The sequence below is a fragment of the Bactrocera latifrons genome, unplaced genomic scaffold (genome assembly GCF_001853355.1).
Source record: "Bactrocera latifrons isolate USDA-ARS-PBARC rearing strain unplaced genomic scaffold, ASM185335v1 scaffold_141, whole genome shotgun sequence".
Lineage (NCBI taxonomy): Eukaryota > Metazoa > Arthropoda > Insecta > Diptera > Tephritidae > Bactrocera > Bactrocera latifrons.
Window position 1 is genome coordinate 787,494 of NW_017534864.1, and position 23,503 is coordinate 810,996.

At 35.5% G+C, this 23,503-nt stretch overlaps 1 protein-coding gene across 1 annotated transcript; it reads left to right on the forward strand.

Moving 5' to 3' along the window:
* Positions 1 to 10,076: 10,076 nt before the first annotated feature.
* On the forward strand, positions 10,077 to 15,460 carry LOC108965523 (fork head domain-containing protein FD3). Its single transcript, XM_018928000.1, has 2 exons — positions 10,077 to 11,062; positions 14,116 to 15,460. The coding sequence occupies exons 1-2, from the start codon at positions 10,731 to 10,733 to the stop codon at positions 15,179 to 15,181; spliced, it is 1,398 nt and encodes a 465-aa protein (XP_018783545.1). The 5' UTR covers positions 10,077 to 10,730; the 3' UTR covers positions 15,182 to 15,460.
* The last annotated feature ends 8,043 nt before the right edge of the window (positions 15,461 to 23,503 follow it).

Below are 23,503 nucleotides of genomic sequence, written 5' to 3' on the forward strand. Positions count from 1 at the left end.
ATTTTAACATCACGTGGATATTGTTGGTAGGCCTTTTATCTTATGTATGTAGTATGTACATATGTACATATGTATAAAAATGCATCGCAAAATGTGTTGCTATGCGCATAACTCAACAGCGCCTCAACCAATTTGGCAAATTCTTTTTTCTAAATGTTCGTTGAGGTTCAAGGATGGTTTTTACGACAAGAAAATGTCGAATAATTGCCGGAAAGCCCCTAAAAACAGCCCTTTTCTTCCCCCCATATAAACGAATGAATGTTTATGTATGTATGTATTTGTTAGTAACGCTAATGCTCGAGAACGGCTGAACCAATCTTGATGAAATTAAAAGATGAGGTTGTTCGCTGGGGATCGGGGAAGGTAAAAAAACCGTATGCCTTTCGTGAGGAAAAGTCGGAAAATTGGACAATTCCAAAAAGTAACCTTTTTTATACATATTTTTTTTGTTTTTCAATTATTTGAATTGTTCAAATTTGTTATTTCCTCTTTTAATTCCAACTATTCGAAAAACAAATTATTTAAAATTATTCAGTGAAAACTTTATGTGTGTTTCACACAAAGTGATCAATTAATGATTGAAATTTTTTTCAATGCCACGAACAGGTCGCGCTAATATCCGTCGACATTCTTTTTGCTATCAACGTATGGCAGCCCAAGCCACATGAACGACTACTCCCAGGATGCGATGACATACATACATGTGGAATCAGCAAGCGACACCACAATCCCACTTCGGGTTGTATGTCTGACAATAAATGCACGAAACACTATCCAGGTGCTTTTCTTTCGGAAACACAAACTGGAAATGATGAATATCCACTCTATCGGCGTCGCTCACCAGATAACAATGGCAGAACATTCAGCATTTAATTTAGAAGAGTGAGTATTGAAGTTGGCAACACATGGTCGTACTATATTCCCCACTATTGTCTAATTCACATTCAAAACTCATATCAATGTTGAGTATTGAAGTTTGGTGAAATCGATAATTTGTAAGTACGACACCAAAGGAAGTAACATGGCGGGTATTGTGGTAGGATATTTTTTTGCAATTCATGAACGTTTTCCGACGTCTCGCAGTTAATTTGGAGAATGACCAAAGAGTGTATTTCAACCACGGAATACATTACAGCCAGTGGAAACACCGCCAGCAACAAAATTAAAATTAACGAGTTTTTTCTCAACTTTCATCACTGATCCGTTTGCGAGAACATTGCTCTATTCGGAAATACCTCGATATTATACATGGAATGCATCGTCGAAGAAATAGTTACGCAGAAAGCAAGATCAACCAGTAGATGAACATACAGGTGTGTTATCAACTAATGCATTAGGACGAATTTACACAATCCACCCGAAAACGACCTTCGGTTGCTCATGATTAATGTACGCGGTTCAACTTCATTTGAGCCATTCCGTACTTTTTGAGAAGCATGCCAGGAATTACAATTGTTGGAAACTGGCAATCGCTGGAATCAAACGATGGACGATACGATAGCTACTTCGTATGATTATTTCAACATATCAGCCTTCAAATCTGCGTCAATTACGGGGTATGAACAAAAATTACATTGAAGAAGACATTTTACATCGTATTCGCTAAGAATTGGAAATGGGTCAATTCCATCTGCCGTTTATCAATTCACGAAAGATGAACTCATCACGAATGTTCGGGCATTGGCCAAATTATCGTAACTTTGATTTCTTAAGTGCACGCGAAATGTTAGCAGCCAAAAATACCGATGTTGTTGACTTAAACTGGAAGATTCAAAGTCAAATTCCGATAGACTTGCGCTCATACAAATCGATCGATCGTCTTGACAATAAAGACGATGCTGTGAATTATCGAGTGGAATTTCTAAATTCTTTGTAGAGGCTTGGTATGGCACCGCATCATTTGCGTCTCAAAGTTGGATCTGTCGTTTTATGTTTCGCAGTCTTCATGCACCGAAACTTTGTAATGGAATCCCACTGATTGTGACGCACCTATCGAATACAAGAGGCAGAATGCTTGATTCTACGAATTCCTTTGAGTTCTAGATGATAATCAACAGGACAGTTGTGGCATAAATTTGGAAACGCTATGCCAGTTAAACGTGGCGGGCTCACGAAATGGAAAACCATCTTTTCTTTACACCGAAACAGAAACCAAAAAATGTTGTTTAACAAGCTGCGTTACATTGGAAAAATTGAAATGATAAATTTAACTTTCTTTTCATTTCAAAACACATAATTTCACGCAGGACAACGGCTGCGGGGTCAGCTAGTTTCCTATAAAGGTAATTCGTCTAAAGTAGGTATTTGATTTTGTGAAATATTTTCGCATTTGTTAAGCTCAGAGCTTGTTTTTGTTAATATGTGACTTGTTTGAGAAAATATAAGACTTTTTGTATAAATGACATTGGTACTTTCTTGTTCAGATAAAAATGATTAAATTGAGAGTTACTTATATATACAGTCAAACCTGTATAAGCGAGAGTTCAAGGGAGCACAATTTTATTCTTGCTTAAAGGGGTTTCTCACTAACCCGACTTTCTCGCTAATGCAGGTACGTGTGTAGTATTTCTCTCTTATTGAGGTACGCAGCAATAACAAGTCACAGCAAGTACGAATGTAGTAAATATGTACATATGTAATATGATAGAAAACAAAACAAAAATTTATGCACTATGTAATTTTATTTTATTTACAACTTATTTACACTTAAAAAAAAATCCGTCAATTTCGTTTGGATTTGTGTTTTAATATTTTGAATGCTTTTCTGTAACTTATAAATATTGTCGAATATATATTCCCTGATGAACAACCGCCGAGTATTCAAAGTACTGATGGCTTCATTGGAATGATCTTTATTTCTGTTTCTGAAATCTGTGCCTCGTCTTCGCTGTCATTTCCAGCAAAACAGGTGTCCACACAATTCTTAACGATATCGTCGTCGGTTTGTTCTCTAGTGGTAGTTACGTCATCGTCAATTTGAACGAAATCTTCGAAGCTCGACATTAACATATTATTCGTGAGACACAAGCTTAAACCATTCCTCTTTGTTAGGTCCAACTTCAACATCATTTTAGTTTAGTTTACTAGTGGTGTTAGCAGGTAAAAACGTTACTTTTACGTTTGCATGTGTTGGTAAGTCCGTATGGGCAGCATAGTTGTCAATAAATAACAGACGTTTTTTTCGTTTTATCTTTATTTGTCTGTCAACTTTTTTCAGCCAATCTTTAAATGATATCTTGGTATCTCAAACGCATTCACTATTTTAAGTTTATCACTTAATGACAGTACTTTGATTTTTCGTTTTGACATGATGCAGAGCAGAACTTTCCTTCGCAATTGATAACTATAAACTGAGTAAGTCCAACAAACAGGACGGTAAACAGGCCCACGTGTCCATTGGAAAAGAATGCCATAGAGTAACAACATTTTTAGTTCCACGAAATAGAATAGGTACAATATTGAGAAGAAAACAATACAAAAGAATGGTCGAAAGTTTTACAAAAGTTAAGAATGAGTCATAAAATTGTAGATGGTTAACTTGTAAATAAAGTTCGTCTCTCGCTTATAGAGACCAGATAAGTAGCAGTCTCACTTACGGAGGTCTATGAGGCAAAAACGACTCTCTCTTACAGAGGACTTTGTTTCTCACTAAGAGAGGTTTTGGAAGCTTAAAATGACGGGTCCTAGCTATTACTGTCACTTTTACTAATCACTTCTCACTAATCCAGTTCTCAATTATTCAGGTTTGATTGTATATACACAAGTATATATATGTATATGATCAAGATGACTAGACGAGTAAAATTTTTTTCTTTTTTTGATTTTGGAGGGGGCATCTTTTTCCGTACGGTGCGCACAACTCAGCCTACGTACTAAACTCTTAACTTCATCGTCATTGCTTGTTATTTCCCTTCTGGAACCGCCGTTAGGCATTACATCGTGAGGCCAAGCTTAGTCATTCGGCTCCTCAGTCACGCCATTCCGGCCTACTTCTCAGTCATTCTTCTCATTTCGCTGCGTTGCCTCTCTTTTCTTCTTATCTCTTTCAGAACTATAGCACACCAAGCTCTCTCGTTATCCCATACTTGTTTTGACTCAGTCGTAAACCGAATTATGTTAACCGGTTTCACTCGTTCCGTTGTCAATTTCTCTAGATGGGCTGCTTCTCATTTTTCCTATCTAACTATTCTTTTATCCATTTAATTAGCCTTTGGGTTCATCTTTTCCCTGTCCAGTCTTGTTCGCCTTGTAGCTAACTCTATTGTCTATAAGCACTCTTAGTTACTTCAGCGCCATCTGGGTCACAGTCCTATGGACGTCGATATGTAATTTGATGTAATCAGCACAGCTTCTGTTTTCTGCCCCGGTATGATGATTTGTTGCAGTGAGCCATTCTTTGATCATTGACGCCGCATGATTGTTAGGTTCTCAAGTTGATAAAGCCCTTTTGCCACTACAGTTATGGCAATATCATCCGCGTACCTGCTTCATACGTGACTACTGCCTTCTATTGCCTTGTTAGCTATGTATGTAGCAAGCTTCTTAGTTGCATCAGTGGTTAACCTATGTTTGCGGAATCCACATTGGTTGTCGCTAAGAACTTTCTTCTCTTCTTTTTCTGTATCCAGCTCTAATCAAGCACAGACTATCCGTTCTATTTTTTTGTCAATCGTATCCAGTATACAGAGTCGATATGAGCTGGGGTCTCCGGTTGGTTTATTTGGCTTCTGCAAGAAGACCTCAGCTTTTTCCATGTTTTCGGGAATACACCTTTTTGTTAATGACGCGTAAACAATTACTGATCTCGCATTGCCATAAAATTTTTAAGCTCTTATTTGGAATACCATCCACGACTGGTGCTTTGGCATTGCCAAATCTCTCTGGCGTCTCTATTACCTCCTCGTTAGTAACTATTGCGTCTTCCGTTTCAGCATGTTCTTGCGCTCGAGCTGTTCGATTTTCTAGATGCTGTGCGGGGAATTGGGTTTCCACAGCGGTTGTCAATAGCCCTTCGCACGTTGGTGCTCGTCCTTTGCCACCACTGATATTCGCCATTACCTGCTTACAAGCATCACCCCACGGGCTTTCACCGATTTGTCCGCAAATTCGAGATTAATTTTTAAAGCATCCGCGTAATTGCATATACATACATGTACTCTGTGAGTCCCGACTCCTTTTACAGCTCCTCCTCGCTTTGTGGCATTTCGATCTCCTCATTCCACCAGTAAACAGTCTTTCTATGAGCACCATTTTTCTTCCTACTCATAAAAGCTTCGTATACTTTTCTAAGGTGACTCACTAGGATCTCTGCCAGTCCATCCATTGCCCATGTATTAAAATCGCCTGCGACCACGTTACTCGTAGTATACAAAAATTTCTGACCAGTTCGTCCAGAATTTTATCAAAACCACTCTGCGATATGCTTGGCAGTATATAACAGCGATAGATGCAGATCTCACATTTTCCGCTTGACTGTAAAACAGTTTCGCTCACAGCGGTTTATCCTGAAATGTTTTTCCTCCACATGACTATATGGTAGATTTGCTCGTCTTGTCAGAGATCCATATCGCGCAGCTTATATTATATATATTGATCGCTGGGTGTGGCTACCTCGGCTTTTTTCTCGTAAAGCATCTGCTTAAAAAGCTCTTGTGCAACCTCACAGTTAATCAGGTTGACTTGCATAACCCTAATTTGTTTGTGCTTTTGCGTGCTTTTTAATAGCGGGTCACTTTTTACTACCTATTTGATGGTCGGTGTTTTCACTGTTCTTTTTCTTACATGTACTACTCGATGGGTTCTTATTGCACGACTTCGCAAAGTGTCCAGATTTCCACACTTGACACAGCACTTGCTCCTGTCATCTGGATTTTTGCATGTTTTCTGCAGATGTCCGTATTCAAGAGACCTCCTGAGATTTTGCTTCGCCCATATTCTGCACACTACCCAACTTATTTTTATCCTGTATACATCAAGAGGTAAGCTTATCACGGCAGTTTGGGTTCCTAAGTATGCCGCTGATTGAGATGTTGTGACTTGACTGATGAGAAAGCGCAATAGACTGTAGGAGAAATCCTCACTTACTTATCTAATGCTCGAAATCGAGTTTTTATTAAAATTGCTCAACTCATTTACTTACTCGGCAATGCTCTTTAGTTGTGATTTCATCGATGTTACGTATTACTACTATAACTTCGTGAGTGACTGTATATCCGCCTGTGGAAACCATTATATGTATATTTCGTACACCTGTTCCTTGGTACGTAAAGGAGATTGGTGTCGTAGATGGGCGGAAGCGGAGCATTGGCACGCACACAATGTTATTAATCAAAAACCTATAAAACGCGATAAAAAAATTAAGATGCAAAATTCTAGACTTAAAGTACATATCTCAAACACTACTGAAGTAAAATATTCCTCCTTATCAGTGCGAAAAAGGATGGATTCGGCGGCGTAGTTGCACCTAATAACTCTATGTTAGAAATGATTAAATTCGGGTCAATGCTTTCCTAGCCCCAATTTATCAAATAAACATATAAATTTCGTACTTGCTATAGACTTTATACCATATATGGGTTAATAAGTGAGTGTGAATAAAACTCAGAAAGCATCTTTACCTGGTAATATTAAGACGTGAAGGCAAAAATGATAAAAATCGGGACAAAACTACTCCCGGTCCCATTTTAGGTAATATAAGTATTTCAAACTTCGAGCCGGCTTTATACCATATTTATTGATCAATATGTAAGACATTTTAGCCAAATTAAGAATCTCATTACATAATATAATGATTTATTTTTACTCATTACTGTGTGTGGATTGGGTTTTATTCCGCTTGGAGTCACGATATGACTAAAGAATTTGCGTGCGAAAATTGAATTAAGGAAATTTACTCGAATGTCACAGAGGCTGTCTTCGGCTCAAACGGCACTCAAAGAAGTTCATTATATCTACCTTCTAAAGATTGATTTATAACTGTCTACTATCTGAGTTGCAATCTAATGAAATCCTGTTGCTTGACCTATGGTCGTAAAATATTGTAATTTTCCTAGTTTACATAGAATTTCTTCAATATTAATAATTGGATAACTTTATTAAGTTTACGATAATGGTCTACAAGCCTTCATTTTGATTTCCAGCTATTTGTGACTTTTGTTTTTTTGCTCCAAAATAATGAATATTCTGAGACATGATCATAAAATTTATCAAAGTTACTCATTATTGGTGAAGAACACCGTAAAACTTAATGTATAATCATTATAACGTAATTGTGATTTTTGAAATAAAAATGTTAATGATTTTAATTCTGAATTTTTGTAAGTCTTCTGATGAACTTTATACCATTTATACTTTTTTTTAAACTCAGTGTGGTTTTGTGCTAAATATGTAATCGGCATAGCCTCCATATCCCTAATATATTTATCTATTTATTAACCAATAGATATAGAGTTATATGTATGTATATATCGAATTAGTTTGACATGACGAGATAGCTGGAACTCCGGATAAGTTTAATGTGCATATCTTTCAAATTACTGCAACCTACCACCTACTGCCGTGTGAAAATAGATTATATCGGATAATAACCATGGCCAACTTTCTTAAAGTTAAATTACTTACTAATGAGACATGTCACAAGCATTAATAATTATTTATAGTAATCATGGTACTGAAGGAATAGAAATTGATTGTAAAAATTTACTGCATAACATTACCTATACAACAACAACGCTACCTTCCATATAACGCAATTTTAAACTTCATCTAATTTTTCACTTTACGGCATATAAATCACCGATTACAGTTTCTAACTTCCCAGAATAAAACTTTGCAAAACTATAGCACTCTATGTATGTAATATCGGGTTTCAAAATCGGAACATAACTATTTCAGATGCCAATTGTTTGAACCATTGTCCATATTGCTGACTTTTATCCGAAGATATCGGTTCATCTGTGAGATTTATTATTAGAATATAGATATCGTCTTTTCTAGAATTAATGTGTCCTTGTGTCAAAACTGAATTCTATTTTCGCAAAATGTAAGGAATGTATTGAATATAGTCTGGTGCGGAAATAGGATTAAATCGATCCACGAACTACCCCAGCTTTCGCAAGCTACCTTTCAGTCAAATTAAGTGGAATATCTCCTTGATCATATTTTATTTAAAGTTGAAAGGGAATGGAATAAGTCTAAATCTTCTCTTGACCTTAGTTAGACCTGAACTTAACCCTTCCATATTTGTTTATAGCAATAGTTTGACTACTCTCATTTACGAAAACAATTTTACTTTCAGGGAGTTTCAACGAAATATAAAGTAAAAGTACGTGTCACTTTGTTTGTCCGCGATGGACTCCTAAACTACTCAACCGATTTTAGTAAAATTTAGTACACTGTGTCCGGTTCGAACCAACTTAGAAGATAGGAGAGTAAAAACAATTCATAAATACAAAATACAGTGAAAGCTCTATTAAATCGGCACTCTATTAAGTGGACATGCCCATTAATCATGCACATTACCTCCGATTTTAGTAAAATAATTCATAAATAAAATTTTCGCTGTGCTTTATCCACTAGTGTGATATATAGGGCTTTATTCAAAACTGCCATAAGCACTGTTATTTTCATGTTCACATTTGTACAAGCTCCCATCTTAAACAGAATTCCTACAAAGTCTTCCTGCAGTACTTTGATGTAAACTACCTCCATTTACTATTCTAATCTATTGCCTAACAGACAAGTAACGAAACAAAAGTTATACATAAGTTCCATCGCTACAAGGAAATGTAGCACTTAATTGATCTGTTTTGCGTATATTTTCTATAAAATTTTTAATAATGCTTGCAATATTTGAATTGAAAAATTTATTCACAAGTTGACACGTAGAAATAAATAATTTATCACATTTACCAATAATTTATACCCGAAAGTATGAATTTTGATATGTACATACATTCATAAATGCGACGTATGTATGTATGTATGTATGTATATTTAATTTGGTATAGGCATATGTAGTAATGTACATATACTACCATACTACTAATGTACACATAGACGTATTGATAAAGCGGCTTGTACATATGTACATACATACATACGTGCTTGATGTGTTCGACATAATGAAAAATTATTAAGTGAAAAACACGTCAATCTTCAAAGGTATTCGTGTACTGTACACCAATTTTGTTTATTGTGTTTGCTAACTTATACCATTGCATGTACATATGTATGTATGTACATATAATATATACATAAGTGCATAGCCAGGCTGAGTGCCTATAACATCATCATGCCAACGAGCCAAACAACAAAAACAATCTCTCTTCCCATTTGGCGAATCTCATCAGATCACCCCAATATTGAAACAACATACAATGAAGAAACATAACAAATTTCTCATTCTCATAGTCATACAAATACCAATACGAATATCTACTTTTGTTGTGCCACCATTTTCTAATGTTTAGCTATTGTTGCACACAAACATAGGTGAAGAAACATGCACATACACATACACCCATTCGTTTCGTCTGACTCGATGTAGCCCGTCATTGCCCTTTTCCTTGTTCGCGGCGTTTATTCTCCACCGAGCTTATACCAAGCACATCTTCAAAATATTTGTTTACATCCCAATCTCAGCCTTCATCCCTTCTGTCATTCAGTTTTACGGAACATATGTATGCGTGGTTGTGTATGTGTGCCATATCGTGTAAATGATAACGAACGCCACATCCTATTCGAGTGATTTCTTTATTCACCCGTCGCCCCTGACACATAGAAGCTGTCGCTTACGACTTGTCTGACGTGCACGCGCATACGTTCCGCATATCTCTTCGCTCTTTCATTCACACACGTGACCATAGGCGTTCCTTCTCTACGGTACTCGTAACAATGGCAACGGTGTAGGCAATGGTTCAGGGGAAGGTATGGCTAGTTGAGGATGGAGCGTGGCAGACGCGGCAGTCGAAACGGAATCAGAATTATTCGAGCTGCATAAACATCGGAACGCTGACAAAAGCTGATGGAAGCATCAGTGGTTTTGTGATAAATAAATGTTTGGTTATGTAAAGCGTGAAGCAAAACAGCAGGAAAAGTCAGAAAAAAGAGTCTATCGAAAAAGTTTCGTTTTCGTTGTAGTTCGAGCAACATTTGCTAAAAGGATTCGCGTAAAATCAGACAAGCGGCAGATACGTTTACTTTTAATGCTAGTTAAAACACATTTTGCGGCGGACATTATTAACGGTTTGTCGAGACGACACTATCGCAGAAACTGTTGAACTGAATTGAACGGAAATCGAACGAGTCGTCCCTAATTTCAAATTAACATTTAATGGTGAAATAAACTTAAAATATAATTAAATGCAAATGACATTTTAAAATATGTAAATATGTCTGCCAAATCAAATTAGTTCCTACGCAAAACTGTAACTCCAAAAGTTCGAAAGTGACTGATTTGCTTTAGGAGGTGTATGCCTTAAAAGAAAAATCAGATTTGTGACGAAAGTATAAGTGAAAAATTAATGAAGAAAGAATAATGAATATAAACAAAGTCAAAGCAAAGTGTGCAAAGGATATGAATAATAAAAACCAAATTACTATATTTAAATCGCTTAAAAGACGCAAGACGCGTTATTGTTTCATCTAAAAAATAAATAATTAATAATAAATTTAAATTTAACTCTCCAATGTCCGCCTGAGTTCTTTGTCCTACAAATATATTATTGGGTATGCATACCTCAGTGGATTCTGCAATTGGTTGTAGCAACGCCCATCACCATACCCGACTGCAGCTATCTCCACCCCGTCAAAAGTTAAGACCCGCCTCCAGTACACACCGCTCAATTTCACCTCCGTTAACGATGACATCTGCAGCTAATTTGGCGGAGGAAAAATCAGGCTCCAACAGTGGTTGCAGTAGTAGTAGCACCAACGACAATTCCACCTGTACACCGCTGGTCAAACCGCCCTATTCATACATTGCCCTAATCACTATGGCCATCCTCCAATCACCGCATAAAAAACTCACACTAAGTGGAATCTGTGATTTTATAATGTCAAGGTGAGTAACCACAATAACCAAATTAAAGTAATAGACACGATTGTAAAATTTCAATTAAGGGTTTGAAGCTCTTTTTGACAACGATAATCTGTAAAAGACTTCCAGGTCTCTTTATCTGATAGCTAATGGATCAAAACCATATTTATCAATCTTATCGATGGCTACTTAAAAAAAGGGTATTCGATAAAAATAAATATTACTTTTAATTTTCTATGAACAAAGGCTGTATCAATCTACGAAAAGAAAAACATTTATAAATTCGGTTTGAGCGCGAAGTTTAAGTGGATTAGTCCGAACAAAATTTGTTCTTGAGGTAAATATATGATACAAGTAGGTAAGCTGGTCTCATTTTTCCGGAGATATTAAATTTCATCTTTAAGTTGGAGGGACCATTTCATGAATTTGCTCGAAGTATCAGGAGATGCCAGAACAGCTTGCTATTGGAAAAATTGATCAATATACCTTTTTTATTTTTGTTAGATGTATATTTTAAAGCGATTAGCGGATGGGACCACGCCAAATTATAAAAAGTTTTAAACCGCAAATGCCAATACGTGATTTAATGCCCGCTTACCAACTTGATTCGCGGCTAATTTATAGTAATTTCTAGTTGTGAGCATTATCGAAAATGGTTTATGGCAGTACAAAATTTCATGCACAAAAGTAAACCATCCCCCGCCTATATCGAAGAAATAGGTTTCGTTAGCACATCTTAAAGGGGTATAATCGTATAAAATTTTAAATATATTAAACAATAATGTGTGAATGAAAGAAAATTTCTTGTTATATCAAAACATATATTTAAAAATACAAATATGAGCTACATTTAAAGGAAATATTATTTAATATCGCCATATTATGAGTATCGTCAATGTTTGGCTTCTGAAACCAGAAGAAAAAAACAATTTCACAACCGTTCAATTATATTGAGCTTTGTTAAATGCTTGCCTTGATTTAAAAATGTTGGGTGAAATAAATGTCTACTTGGGTTATCACGGAGTGAAAAACATGTTTCAGTGCGTCGCTTATCAAATCTTCATAAATTAACCGACAAACACAAAGGTGCCATTATTATGTTGATCCTTTACTAAATCCTTTCCAAGGTCTTGTTTGAATATGAAGTGAAACTTTTATTAACGGAATAACATAATAACAATTATTTCGTTTTATTATTTCTTTGTCTTCGATTTCTTTGATTTGAGAAAAACAGCAGTTTCAAAAACCACACGAGTGCTTTAGTTTTGACTAACACTCTGTATACTCGTATTATAGTGGAAGTAAGCAACACCAACTTACGTATACTTGAAGTCAATCTAAAGTTAACAAAACGTTAATAACAAATTTGTCAGCTTTATATGCCATTCTCTTCAGATTTTAATATTAATTCTAGCAAATACCGTTCGTGTGAATTGTGATCTCTTATATCAATTATTCTGTGTTTAGCATATGTTTGTTTAGCACGTCAAAAGTTTGCCAGCGATTCATCTGCATTGTACCAGTATTGTTAATGTACAAAAAAACGTAGGTTGCTGAATTATATACTTCGATTCGGTACACCTTCAAAAATCACATCGACAAGAGCCGAATTTCAATTTTTAATCAAGTCACGACAGACATTGGTCTACGTCGTGCAAAGCGGAAACGGAAATATTTATTTTTAAATTTGAGGGTTAAATTCAGCATACTTGGGTTATGGATAAGAGTTTACCTTACATAAAATACATATGCTGTTCTTCTCTATAGTAAAAAAAATATTTGTGGCTTATTTGATATTTTAGTTATGTCACTAAATGTTTTACCGAATTATACTGTGGCATTCTGTGAGCTTGTAACCTTTGACCTTTGCATTTACAATAGATACGAAATATAAATAAATATAGTTTAAAAATCTAAAAATTACGTTATTAAAGCACATTAAACTAAAAATTGAAAATGATTATTAATTATTAATATATTTTTCAACTATATTTATTTTCCATTTTTTAATTTGAGTAACATTTCATTTTTGCACACTGACGAATCTAAAATTGGTACAATGCACTGGGATCCCGTTATTTGATGTCTGGGTTCTTCAAGTTATGATCCGATTTTGACAATTATCAGAGCATTAAAAAAAGTTCCCGGAACTAAGCTCCTTCTCACTTGTTTTATCATAATTTCTGGCTTAGTTATGGCACTTTAAAGGTTTTCGATGAACGGCATTTGGGGGAATGGCAGTAGTCCGATATTGCCCATTGCAGTACCAACCACAATGGGAGTCAAATAATATACATACCAGGTTTCATTAAGTTATCTTTTTTTACTCAAGTTATCGCTTGCACGAAGAGACGAACGAGCAAAAATTGACTCAGAATTCATCTCCTCTTGTCCCGGTGGTCATTTATTTATATTTGTAAATTTAACTTTATATCTATCTGGATCAGTTTTATAGGGCAATTCTGTAAGCAGTCTCAGTCACAATTTGAGACATTTTGAGCTAAATTCTCAATTTGTGACTGTTCACAATACAGTCTCTAGTCTCCAGTAACAAAACTAAATAGAACGCTTGTGTGCCATTTTGAATATATTTTTTTTATGTTTCGTTATGTTCTAAATTAATGAAATGTAAAAGCTGATTATTCCTGTTCGTTTTCAATTGAGAGATTTTTGTGGCTCTCATGTACTGAATTACAAAATCGTCGCAAAATTTGTTTCTTATTTACAGTCTCAATTTTGAAGGCTTGTGCTGCATCACAGTGATAAGTGATCGTTAAGTTAACAAAACTATTATGCTATGTAGCAATATGTTGCGAAAGTATAATAAATCACGTAAGAAAGACTAAGTTCGGGTGTAACCGTTCATACTCTTGCCATTTGCAACTATCAAAGGCAGGGAAATATTTTCAGGGGTTTAAGGTTAATCAGTTAACCAGTTTTCACCTAACTTTATCCTATTTAGGCACAAAGAGGTGCCGTTGTAAGAAAAACACCGTTTCTAAATTTCATTGCAAGAATATAAAATAAATAAACAAACACTTATATTTAAATAACTAACATTTTACACGCCATTTCAGGTTTGCATACTATAAGGAGAAGTTTCCTGCTTGGCAGAACTCCATTCGTCACAATCTGAGTCTAAATGATTGTTTTATTAAAGTTCCACGCGAACCTGGAAACCCAGGCAAAGGCAATTTCTGGACATTGGATCCACTAGCCGAAGATATGTTCGACAATGGAAGTTTTCTAAGAAGACGAAAGCGATACAAACGGCCGCCCGCTATGCAGAGATTCCCCTTTCCAGCTGTTTTTGGGTCGATTTCACCATTTTGGATAAGAAAACCGGTGCCGTTAGTACCAGTTCATTTTAATGTTGCAAATTTTGCCAATAATCGTGATTGCTTCGATATGTTACATGCACCAACGGATGTTTTCGATGCAGCGCGAAGGGAAGAGAAAAAGTTCAACTTTTTCGCAGGTGCGGATGCCCTCGTCTATCAGAACAACGAAAAATTCGACACGATCTGTCAAAATGTTTCATTTATGAGAAAAAACGCAAACGTCCTTGGTGTAATGGACGATATCCAAAAGCAAGATAATATTCAGGACAAGTACACTAGAATACACCCAATCGTTGGATCGGCCGCAAGTTTTATCGATGAGCAAAATAATGATTGTAGTAATTTACTTCAATACAAAGAGTCCAATATGTTCGATGAAAGCGATGATTTGTCCTGTGATAGAATCGACGTCGAAAGTTCCAACGAACATGACTCCCACATATCAGACTCAATTGATAGCGTTTGTACAAATAATAGACTAGATCCACAGTTGGAAGGCGAAGAAGTCGGAAAAGGCAGTACTGCCAATTTAAAAAGAAACTCTCCGTACATTTTACTATTTGAAAACTCGGAAATTTCGAATAGCTCAACAGCCGGCGCGACCTTCGCAGAGCAGCATAAAAGTAATCACAGCTTTGCGGGTCTTAAGGAAGCACCGGCCATTAAGTATAGCGAGGAGGAATCCTACAAGCCAACGATGATACCTTTCGACTATGATAACGTTAGGTCCACAAAGCACAACAATGCGAAAGATTTTCGCATCGAAACGTTAATTGGGAATGTTGATGAAGTCAGCGGTTAGAAATATGTATCTTATAAATTACACAAACAGTACTATTTTAGCGCAACCAATGTAAATTTTTCTAACCTACAAATGTACGATATGTTTGCTTCGACAAACTCCAACCTCAAATATGTTTATGTATGCAGTAAATTTTAAAGTACGTGTATATTTCTTGAAATTGGTATTATGTAAATGTGAATGTCGCGAAACAGATTAATGTGTTATGTAAATTGTACGGTAGTTTATCAGTATGAAATCAATGAAATTTACAAATAAACGAACTATCCAGTTTTAAAATTAAAATTTCATTCACAAATAAGGGTTATCTGATTGAGAGTACTTAACTGCTTATTATATGGCAATTTAAGGCATCATAATTTTTTTTCAACAGAAGAAAGATCTGCATTATATTATACATTTGACAAAATGTTGCAGTACTTTGTCCTACTATTGAAACATATTAATTTCCTAACGTCCGTCCGTCGGTCCGTCGGTGATAGCGTCCAATTAAACTACATCTAACTTTAATCTCTCCTGTCTACATGTAGCATGCGCTACTAAATTAAGTCATACTTTCGCGTAATGCAGGAATTACTGACCGACTTGCCGTTCTTGCATTGTCATTGCAAGGATTAGAGAAGGGGTAATACCTTCATGCGCATACTGTTTGGTATATATATGAGCCTAAGGCAAGTTTTCAACCGCTTATATTCATTCTAGGTACAAAGATCCGCCGGCATTAGAAAAACATGCTTTCTCAAATTTTCAAATTCTTTATACTAGCCTTCCAAAGAAGCTCCTTTTTACTGCAATCCTATGAGCTAAATTAAAGTTCTATTTATTAATTTAATGCTTACTTGTGGCACTTTATAGGTTTTTGTTTAATGGCGTTTTGTTGGCGTCTCAGTGACTCAATTACGCTCATCTACGAACTCGTCCTTACTTTTTTACCAAGGAGCAAATGTAGCAAGTTTCATTACGATAACTCAATTGTTACTCAAGTGACAGCATGCACTATTACTAAAATATTCAAAACAATAAATATTCTATTATCGTCATAAAAAGACTAAAACATCAATATCCTATATCACAGCGGGAACACATAAATAGCCCAATCTGAAAAGCATTAATAGCACAGAAGGGAAAAAATGAATAGGTACAAAAATTTATAAAAATTATTAAAAAATTGCATACGTTTGTTCATTTCGTTATTATTTTGTACTATATCCACCACTTTTATTTATAATCTCTCATCTTCGCGGCATGCTGTCCACCAGTTTTTGCCATCGTTCCTTTGGGATTGAATACCGAGCTTCCTCAATTCCAGCAAATAAATCACCAAAATTTTTGAATTTTTGCTTTCTATTTTCATCTTGATATTGTTCCAGAAATTTTACATTTATTTCACATCCCGGCTTTGCGCAGGCCACTCCAATATTCTAATTTTTTTTTATCGCCGAGGCAATGCTTTACTACCTTTGCAAAAATGTTCAGTTTATGGGCATGAATCCAAACATAAATGGTTCCATTTTATTTTTCAGTATTTCCAAATATTAAAACTATGCCATGAAAACGCGCTCCACGCGACCTTGTGGACGATGTCGATTGGAGCCATCCTATATCTTGTTTTCGCCGCTCGAAAACACGAGCTTCCAAAATTGTGCTTCTTTGTCTATGTGGGCCAGTCGAATTTTGATGTGGCATATTGACAGGAAATGGTTTTTATTGCTAATTTGTCCAAAAAGTTCAGATCCGTTAGTCTTCCTACAAGCTTTCTGGACACGTCCACACCATATTCATCATTAACTTTGATCATAATTTTTCAGCCTGACTTAAATCGGCTTTGGCCTTCCGTACTATGTTCTTGTCAACACTAATACAGGTTTTAAGTGGTTCCGATTTTATTGGTATATTTTTGTTGACACAAGGTGGGTATTTTTTGTTGCACAAAAGGAATTATATAACATTTGGTGCATTATTTCAGCAATTTTGGCAGGATATTTTTCTTTTTGCTCATATTGCACTTAAGTGCTGGTATGTTTTCCCCTTCTCATTTTAATGAAATATCGATAATAATTTTATTTGCAAAATTATATTAAAAACATGCGATAACTTCACTCAAAATTCAAAATAAACTACGAACTTAAAAATGTGCTATTTATGGGTCCACTTCAAATCAACACTATACGCAATAAAATTTCCGCGTACAAAATCTTATATACTACTAGCTAACCCCGCAGCCGTTGTTCTGCGTGAAATTATGTGTTTTGAAATGAAAAGAAAGTTGAATTTATCATTTCATTTTTTTTTAATGTAACGTTGCTTGATAAACCACACTTTTTGGTTTCTGTTTCGATGTACAGAAAAGATGGTTTTCAAACTCGTGAGCACGGCACACAATTATATCTGACCGTGTGAAAAACATAGCACTTCCAAACTTGGCAAACCAAGTTGTGTCCTGCTGATCGTCACCTCAAATGCAATTTTCACTGGAAGCGAAAGAATTTAGAAATTCAACTCGATAATTTACGGCATCGTCTTTATTGTCAAGACGATCGATCGATTTGTATGAGCGCAAGTCTCCCGGAATTTGACTTTGAATCCTCCAGTTTAAGTCGACACATCGGTATTTTTTAAGGAATCGTAGTTACGATAATTTGGCCAATATTCGGATAAACATTTGTGATGAGTTCATCTTTTGTGAATTGATAAACGGCGAATGGAATTGATATAAAACCACTGGAAGTATCAACCGCAATTTACTCATTTCCAATTTTTAGCGATGACGATGTAAAATGTCTTTGGCAATGTTATTTTTGTTCGCTGGCTTACTTCTCCAAAACTTGCACACACCGTACCATTCACAGTACGCAATAAGTCAAATGAAGTCGAACCGCGTACATTAATCAATAGCAACCGAAGGTAGAAACAATCGTCGTTTTCGAGTGAATTGTATAAATTCGTTCTAATGCATTAGTTGATAACACACCTGGTTGGCTTTGCTTTCTGCGTAACTATTTCTTCAACGATGCATTCCATGTATAATATCAAGCTATTTCCGAATAAAGCAATGTTCTAGCAAACGGGTCACTGGCGAAAGTTGAAAAAAAAACTCGTTAATTTTAATTCTAATGCTCTAATGTATTCATGAAAGTAAATATCCTACAAAGCTCTTTAGTGCAGTTCACATATCGACCGTATCGTTCAAGACCAATAACTTCATTTGGTGAAGTAATTACAAACGTATTTTATCGATTACACCAAACTGCAATACTCAACATTGATATGGGTTTTGAATGTGAATTAGACAATAATGGTGAACATAGTACGATCCGTGTGTTGTCAACTTCGATATTCACTCTTCTAAATTGAATGCTGAATATTCTGCCATTGTCGTCTGGTGAGCGACACCGATAGAGCAGGCATCCATTATTCTAGTTTGTGTTTCCGAAATAAAACCAATTGGATAGTGTTTCGTGTATATATTGTCAAACATATCACCCGAAATGGGATTGTGGTGTCCGCAAGGTCCATGAACCATATTGGTTTCACCACTTCGTATAATACTGGATCTTTCTTTGCATCAGGAATTTCCGCAGAAATGATTTCATCCACCATCTGACGAAGAATGTGTGCGTGCGGCTAATATTTTTTTTGCTACTCAAGAGCTTTAACAGCACTACATATACAAGTTAGCACCCCACACATTCAAAAAGTATCATATGATGCATTAATATCATATGATTCAAAGCAATATACTATAACACCACTAAATCGCTGAGAGTGCGATACGTGTAGTGGCAACCTGTGGGAAAAGCAGTGTCAGCAAATTCTACACCCATTGCAGCGGCAAACGTAGGTTTAGAGTTAAGCGTAAATAATTGTAAAATTCAGTTCTTATGCAGGATTCAATAAAGGAGCATAGCTCCCGGGAAACATTTTTTTATTAAAACTAACTAAACGTTTTTTAACTGGCGCCCGAGCAGAGACCAGCGCGTGAAAGTAGTAATTGCCTGAAAACCAAAAAGTAAGGCTACGCGAGTGGCGATCGGTAGTGATTGTGAATAAAAAAGAAAAAAAGCCGGAAAATTAAAAAGTAAGGCTACGTGAAATGTGAAAAAAAAATTCAAAAACTAAATACTGTGCTAACGAGCGGCTACATCGTAACACGTGGGATTTGGAAACGTCGAGGGACCTCAGTACCAGTAGAGAAAAGGACAACCCCGGAACGTATAAGGACATCCTATGGAATGCTGGAAACCACTAGTGTAAGCTTTATAAAATATTTTATAAAGAATATTGTTACTATAAAGAATACGAAATTAAATTTTTCAACCACAAAAACAGAGAGAATCAAAAAAAGGTCTTACACTAAAAGAAAAGAAATTTAAATCGAAGGAATTTAAGTATCCGACACAAAAGGAGAGGAAAAAAGTCCTAAATTAATGTAAGCTTTACAAAAAAGTTCCAATATTGTCAAAGAAAGTGCTATTACAAAGGAAAAAAAATTGATTGACTTAAAAGAAAAAAGATGAATATAATGCCAGACACAGCTGAAGAATTATTTGAAAAACTAAACCAAATGATGTTAGATTAATGGGCAAACCACCCATCCTCTAAACCCTTCCACGCATCCTTTAAACCCTCCCATCCCTAACCCCACCTAATAACGACTCGTATTAATAATTAACTATTAAAAAATTAAGTTATAATGTATATTGTAAGTCTCTCAACCGTAGATATCCAAGTTTGTAAAACTTTAGGCAGCTCTAACGTAAAATATAATGGGAGAGTTAATAAAATAAATTTCAACAGAATTTTAAATTGTGCAAAGAAAATTTATAGAATAAAAAAGTTTGTAAAAATATAATTCGCTGCAAATATGCTTAAATAATACTGTAGTAGATTTAAGTAATGATTTATGTATAAATAATCTTTTAAAAAGTCGTTTGCCAAACATTAAGGAGGTCAATCGCCTTAATTTTCGGGAAAAATGCTTTGATGAAACAAAAAGAAGATGAACTATCAAAACCGTCAATACACCTAAAGTTTCAAACGAGTTCAAAGAATTTCAAGGGGAGACTAGTTAGCACCCCATACGTTCAAAAAGTATCATATGATGCATTAATATCATATGATACAAAACAATATAATATAACACCACTAAATCGCTGAGAGTGCGGCACGTGTGGGAAACAAAAAAAATGAAATTATTTTTATTAAAACTAACAAAACGTTTTTTAACTTACATACGTTGCTTCAAGATAAAGCCCATCGAACATAGTAACTGTTGTTTGAAAAGTCGTGCTGCTGTGAATAGTTTTCAATAATTTTTCATTTGAATAGCTGGAATAAAAAAGCAAGCGACTGGAATTGAACGATTCAAATAATTTACAAATCAAAATATTGAAAAACAAAACACACAAAAATTTAAAAGAAATTTGTATGGAAAAAAGTTAATTTTTGGAATTGTATATAGTAAGTTTGTCGCGAAGTTTGTAACACCCAGAAGGAAGCGTCGGGGACTCTATACAGTATATATATTAATGATCAGTATGTTGAGCTGAGTCGATTCAGCTATGTCCGTCTGTCTGTCTGTATATATAGAAGTAGTCCCTCAGTTTTTAAGATATCGTTTTGAAATTTTGTATACGCCATTTTCTTTTCAAGAAGCTGCTCATTTGTCGGAACTGCCGATATAGGCCCACTATAACATATAGTTGCCTTACAAACTGAACGATCGGAAACAAGTTTTTATATGGAAAACTTTCACATTTGACAAGATATATTCACGAAATTTGGTATAGATTATTTTCTAAGGCAACATTGTAATCTCCGAAGAAATTGTTCAGATCGGCTCACTATAGCATATAGATGCCATACAAACCCAACGATCGGAATCAAGTTCTTGTATGGGAAACTTTCACATTTGACGCGGTATCTTCACGAATTTTGGCATGGATTACTGCTTAAGGTTAAGGTATATAATATCCGAATTGTTCAGATCAGATTATTAAAGTATATAGTAGCTTCCATCAAATTGAACACATATGTAGTTACTATCATAAATGCACCTGTGAAGGGTATTTAGCTTCGGTGCAACCGATGTTAACGTTTTTCTTGTTTTATTTCCAAACCTTCCCCGATCCACAACGAACAACCTCTGCAAATTTCATTAAGATTGGTGCACAAGTTCTCTTAGCGTTACTAAAAAACAAACAATCATGCGTTTGTATGGGAAAAAGAAGAGTGCTGTTTTTAGGGGTTTTCCGGAAATTCTTCGAAAGAATTGGTCAAATTGGTTCAGGCGTTGTTGTGTTATGCGCTTAGCAACACATTTTGCGAAACATTCTTATATATGTATATACTAGAAGACCCGTCCACGTTTTACTGTCTCTGATACATAGGTAGTACAACTAATATCATCTATTATTTAGATTATAACTATTAGTTAAGGAGATATCACAATTTTGGTGAAGCAAGTTGTGTTTGTTTACAAAAAAAATTAATCAAAAAGCATTTCGTGCGTTAAGAAAGCATTGGTTTTTGGGGATAAAATACTGTTGAATTTGGGCTGTGCCACAGTGAAATCAATCGAGTCGAATAGACAATCAGCCTAGTGGACTTCATATTACGAAACGCTTTTCTTGCGTGGCAAGAGAAAAAATCGGCTGGCAAGGTTATGGCATCAGTCTTTTGGGATGCCCGTGTTATACTATACTTCGAATGATTACTGAGCCAGGTTTAATTCATTGCATTGTGCATTTGGTTCTATTTCACTATTCCCAATATTTAGCAATTTCATTATTTTTTAGGAAAGATCAGTTTAAATATATACACTTCATCGTTACCGTTTAAATATTGCACTGCTCTGTGCAATGCTTCGAAAATATTGTTGTATATCTCAAATTATAATAGACCTTTTTATCAACACTTCAGTTATGACGCTATATTTTTACTCTAGATATCGCGTTTGGTTTGTTATGAGTGCATTTGCATTCTTGTTGTCTCTGTTAGTTTCAAAAAACATTTTCCAGTGGATCAAATTATAAATCTAAACCATTCTCGAATCTCCTTGAACACACAAAAAACATTTCATCAAAATCGGTCCATCCGTTTAGGAGCAGTTCAATTATAAACACACGGTCAGAAGATTTATATATGTAAGTAATACAATTCCTTGGAATTTGTTTTTTAGAACTTTTTATTTCCCTTGGTAATCCCAAGGGCAGCCGGTCTCAGCGGAAGAGTGGAAATAACTGGCTACATAAGAGCGACGTTAGTGTCTAAATACCTTCACTACTTTGCCCTAACTTTAGTTGCTGCACGTTATTGGCCGCGTGACTTCTTAGTTGCTTACACTAGCAACTGTTTACCCAATTCTTTGCTGGCAATTAGGATTAGGAGCAAGGCGGTTCCCGGTTATATGGAGCGGGTTTCAATAAGATTCTGTAGGTGCGCTATGTGCCTGAGGTTTTTTATATTAACTCTTTTTAGGTGTGGGAGTGATAACAACTCGATATGTTCTGCAAAGTTAACGTGCTGCGCGGGTACTGCTTCAGGACGCGAAAGTATTACCGCATTCCAATTGCTATAAACGGTGGAGTTTATCGTAACTTCGCTTTTGAATGTTATCAAAAAGGTTCCACTAGCTAATATTGTCAAATTTTAATTTTTTATTACAGCGGGTTGATCGTTAATTAGAATTACGCCGTCATCGATCTCCTCAAGAGCGGGAACGTGGTCGGCGGATTTGGATTTGCATTCTGCGAAGTGCTGGTTCAATAGTTCTCGTACACAGGGACTTTCTTTCGAGGGTTGGCAGAAGTTTGCTATTATGGCTTCCTTGCAATTATGAAGTGGGATGTATTCTCTGTTGCATTCGGCCATAAGATTTGTTTCTAAGGAAATAATCTTTCCTTCCTGGATTACGGGCAGCAACTTTACTTTATTACAAACTCTAGCTATTTGTGGGTATTTAATAATTAAATAAATAAATTGTGTATTCTCAAATATTTTAAGTTTAGAAACAGAAAGTATGTCAGCTATACTGGTATTTGTAGAGAGCTCAGCAGCTAATATATTATTTATTTCCATGCCATTAAGCAGAATGGGGTTTATAACATTTACTTTTCCTAGTGCTACTGACGTTATAATGGTTTGTAATTCCATTATCACCGCTCTATTTCTAGCACTGACTAAAGAAAATAGATTTCCCGTGTCGATCTGCGTCCGTTTTGCCTGTGCCGAAAGTTTATTAACTGTCACCGTCAATTCCTTTATTTATTTCTGTGTAACTAAATTAATTATTGCCTGCTGTTCGTTTGCTTCTATTAGGGC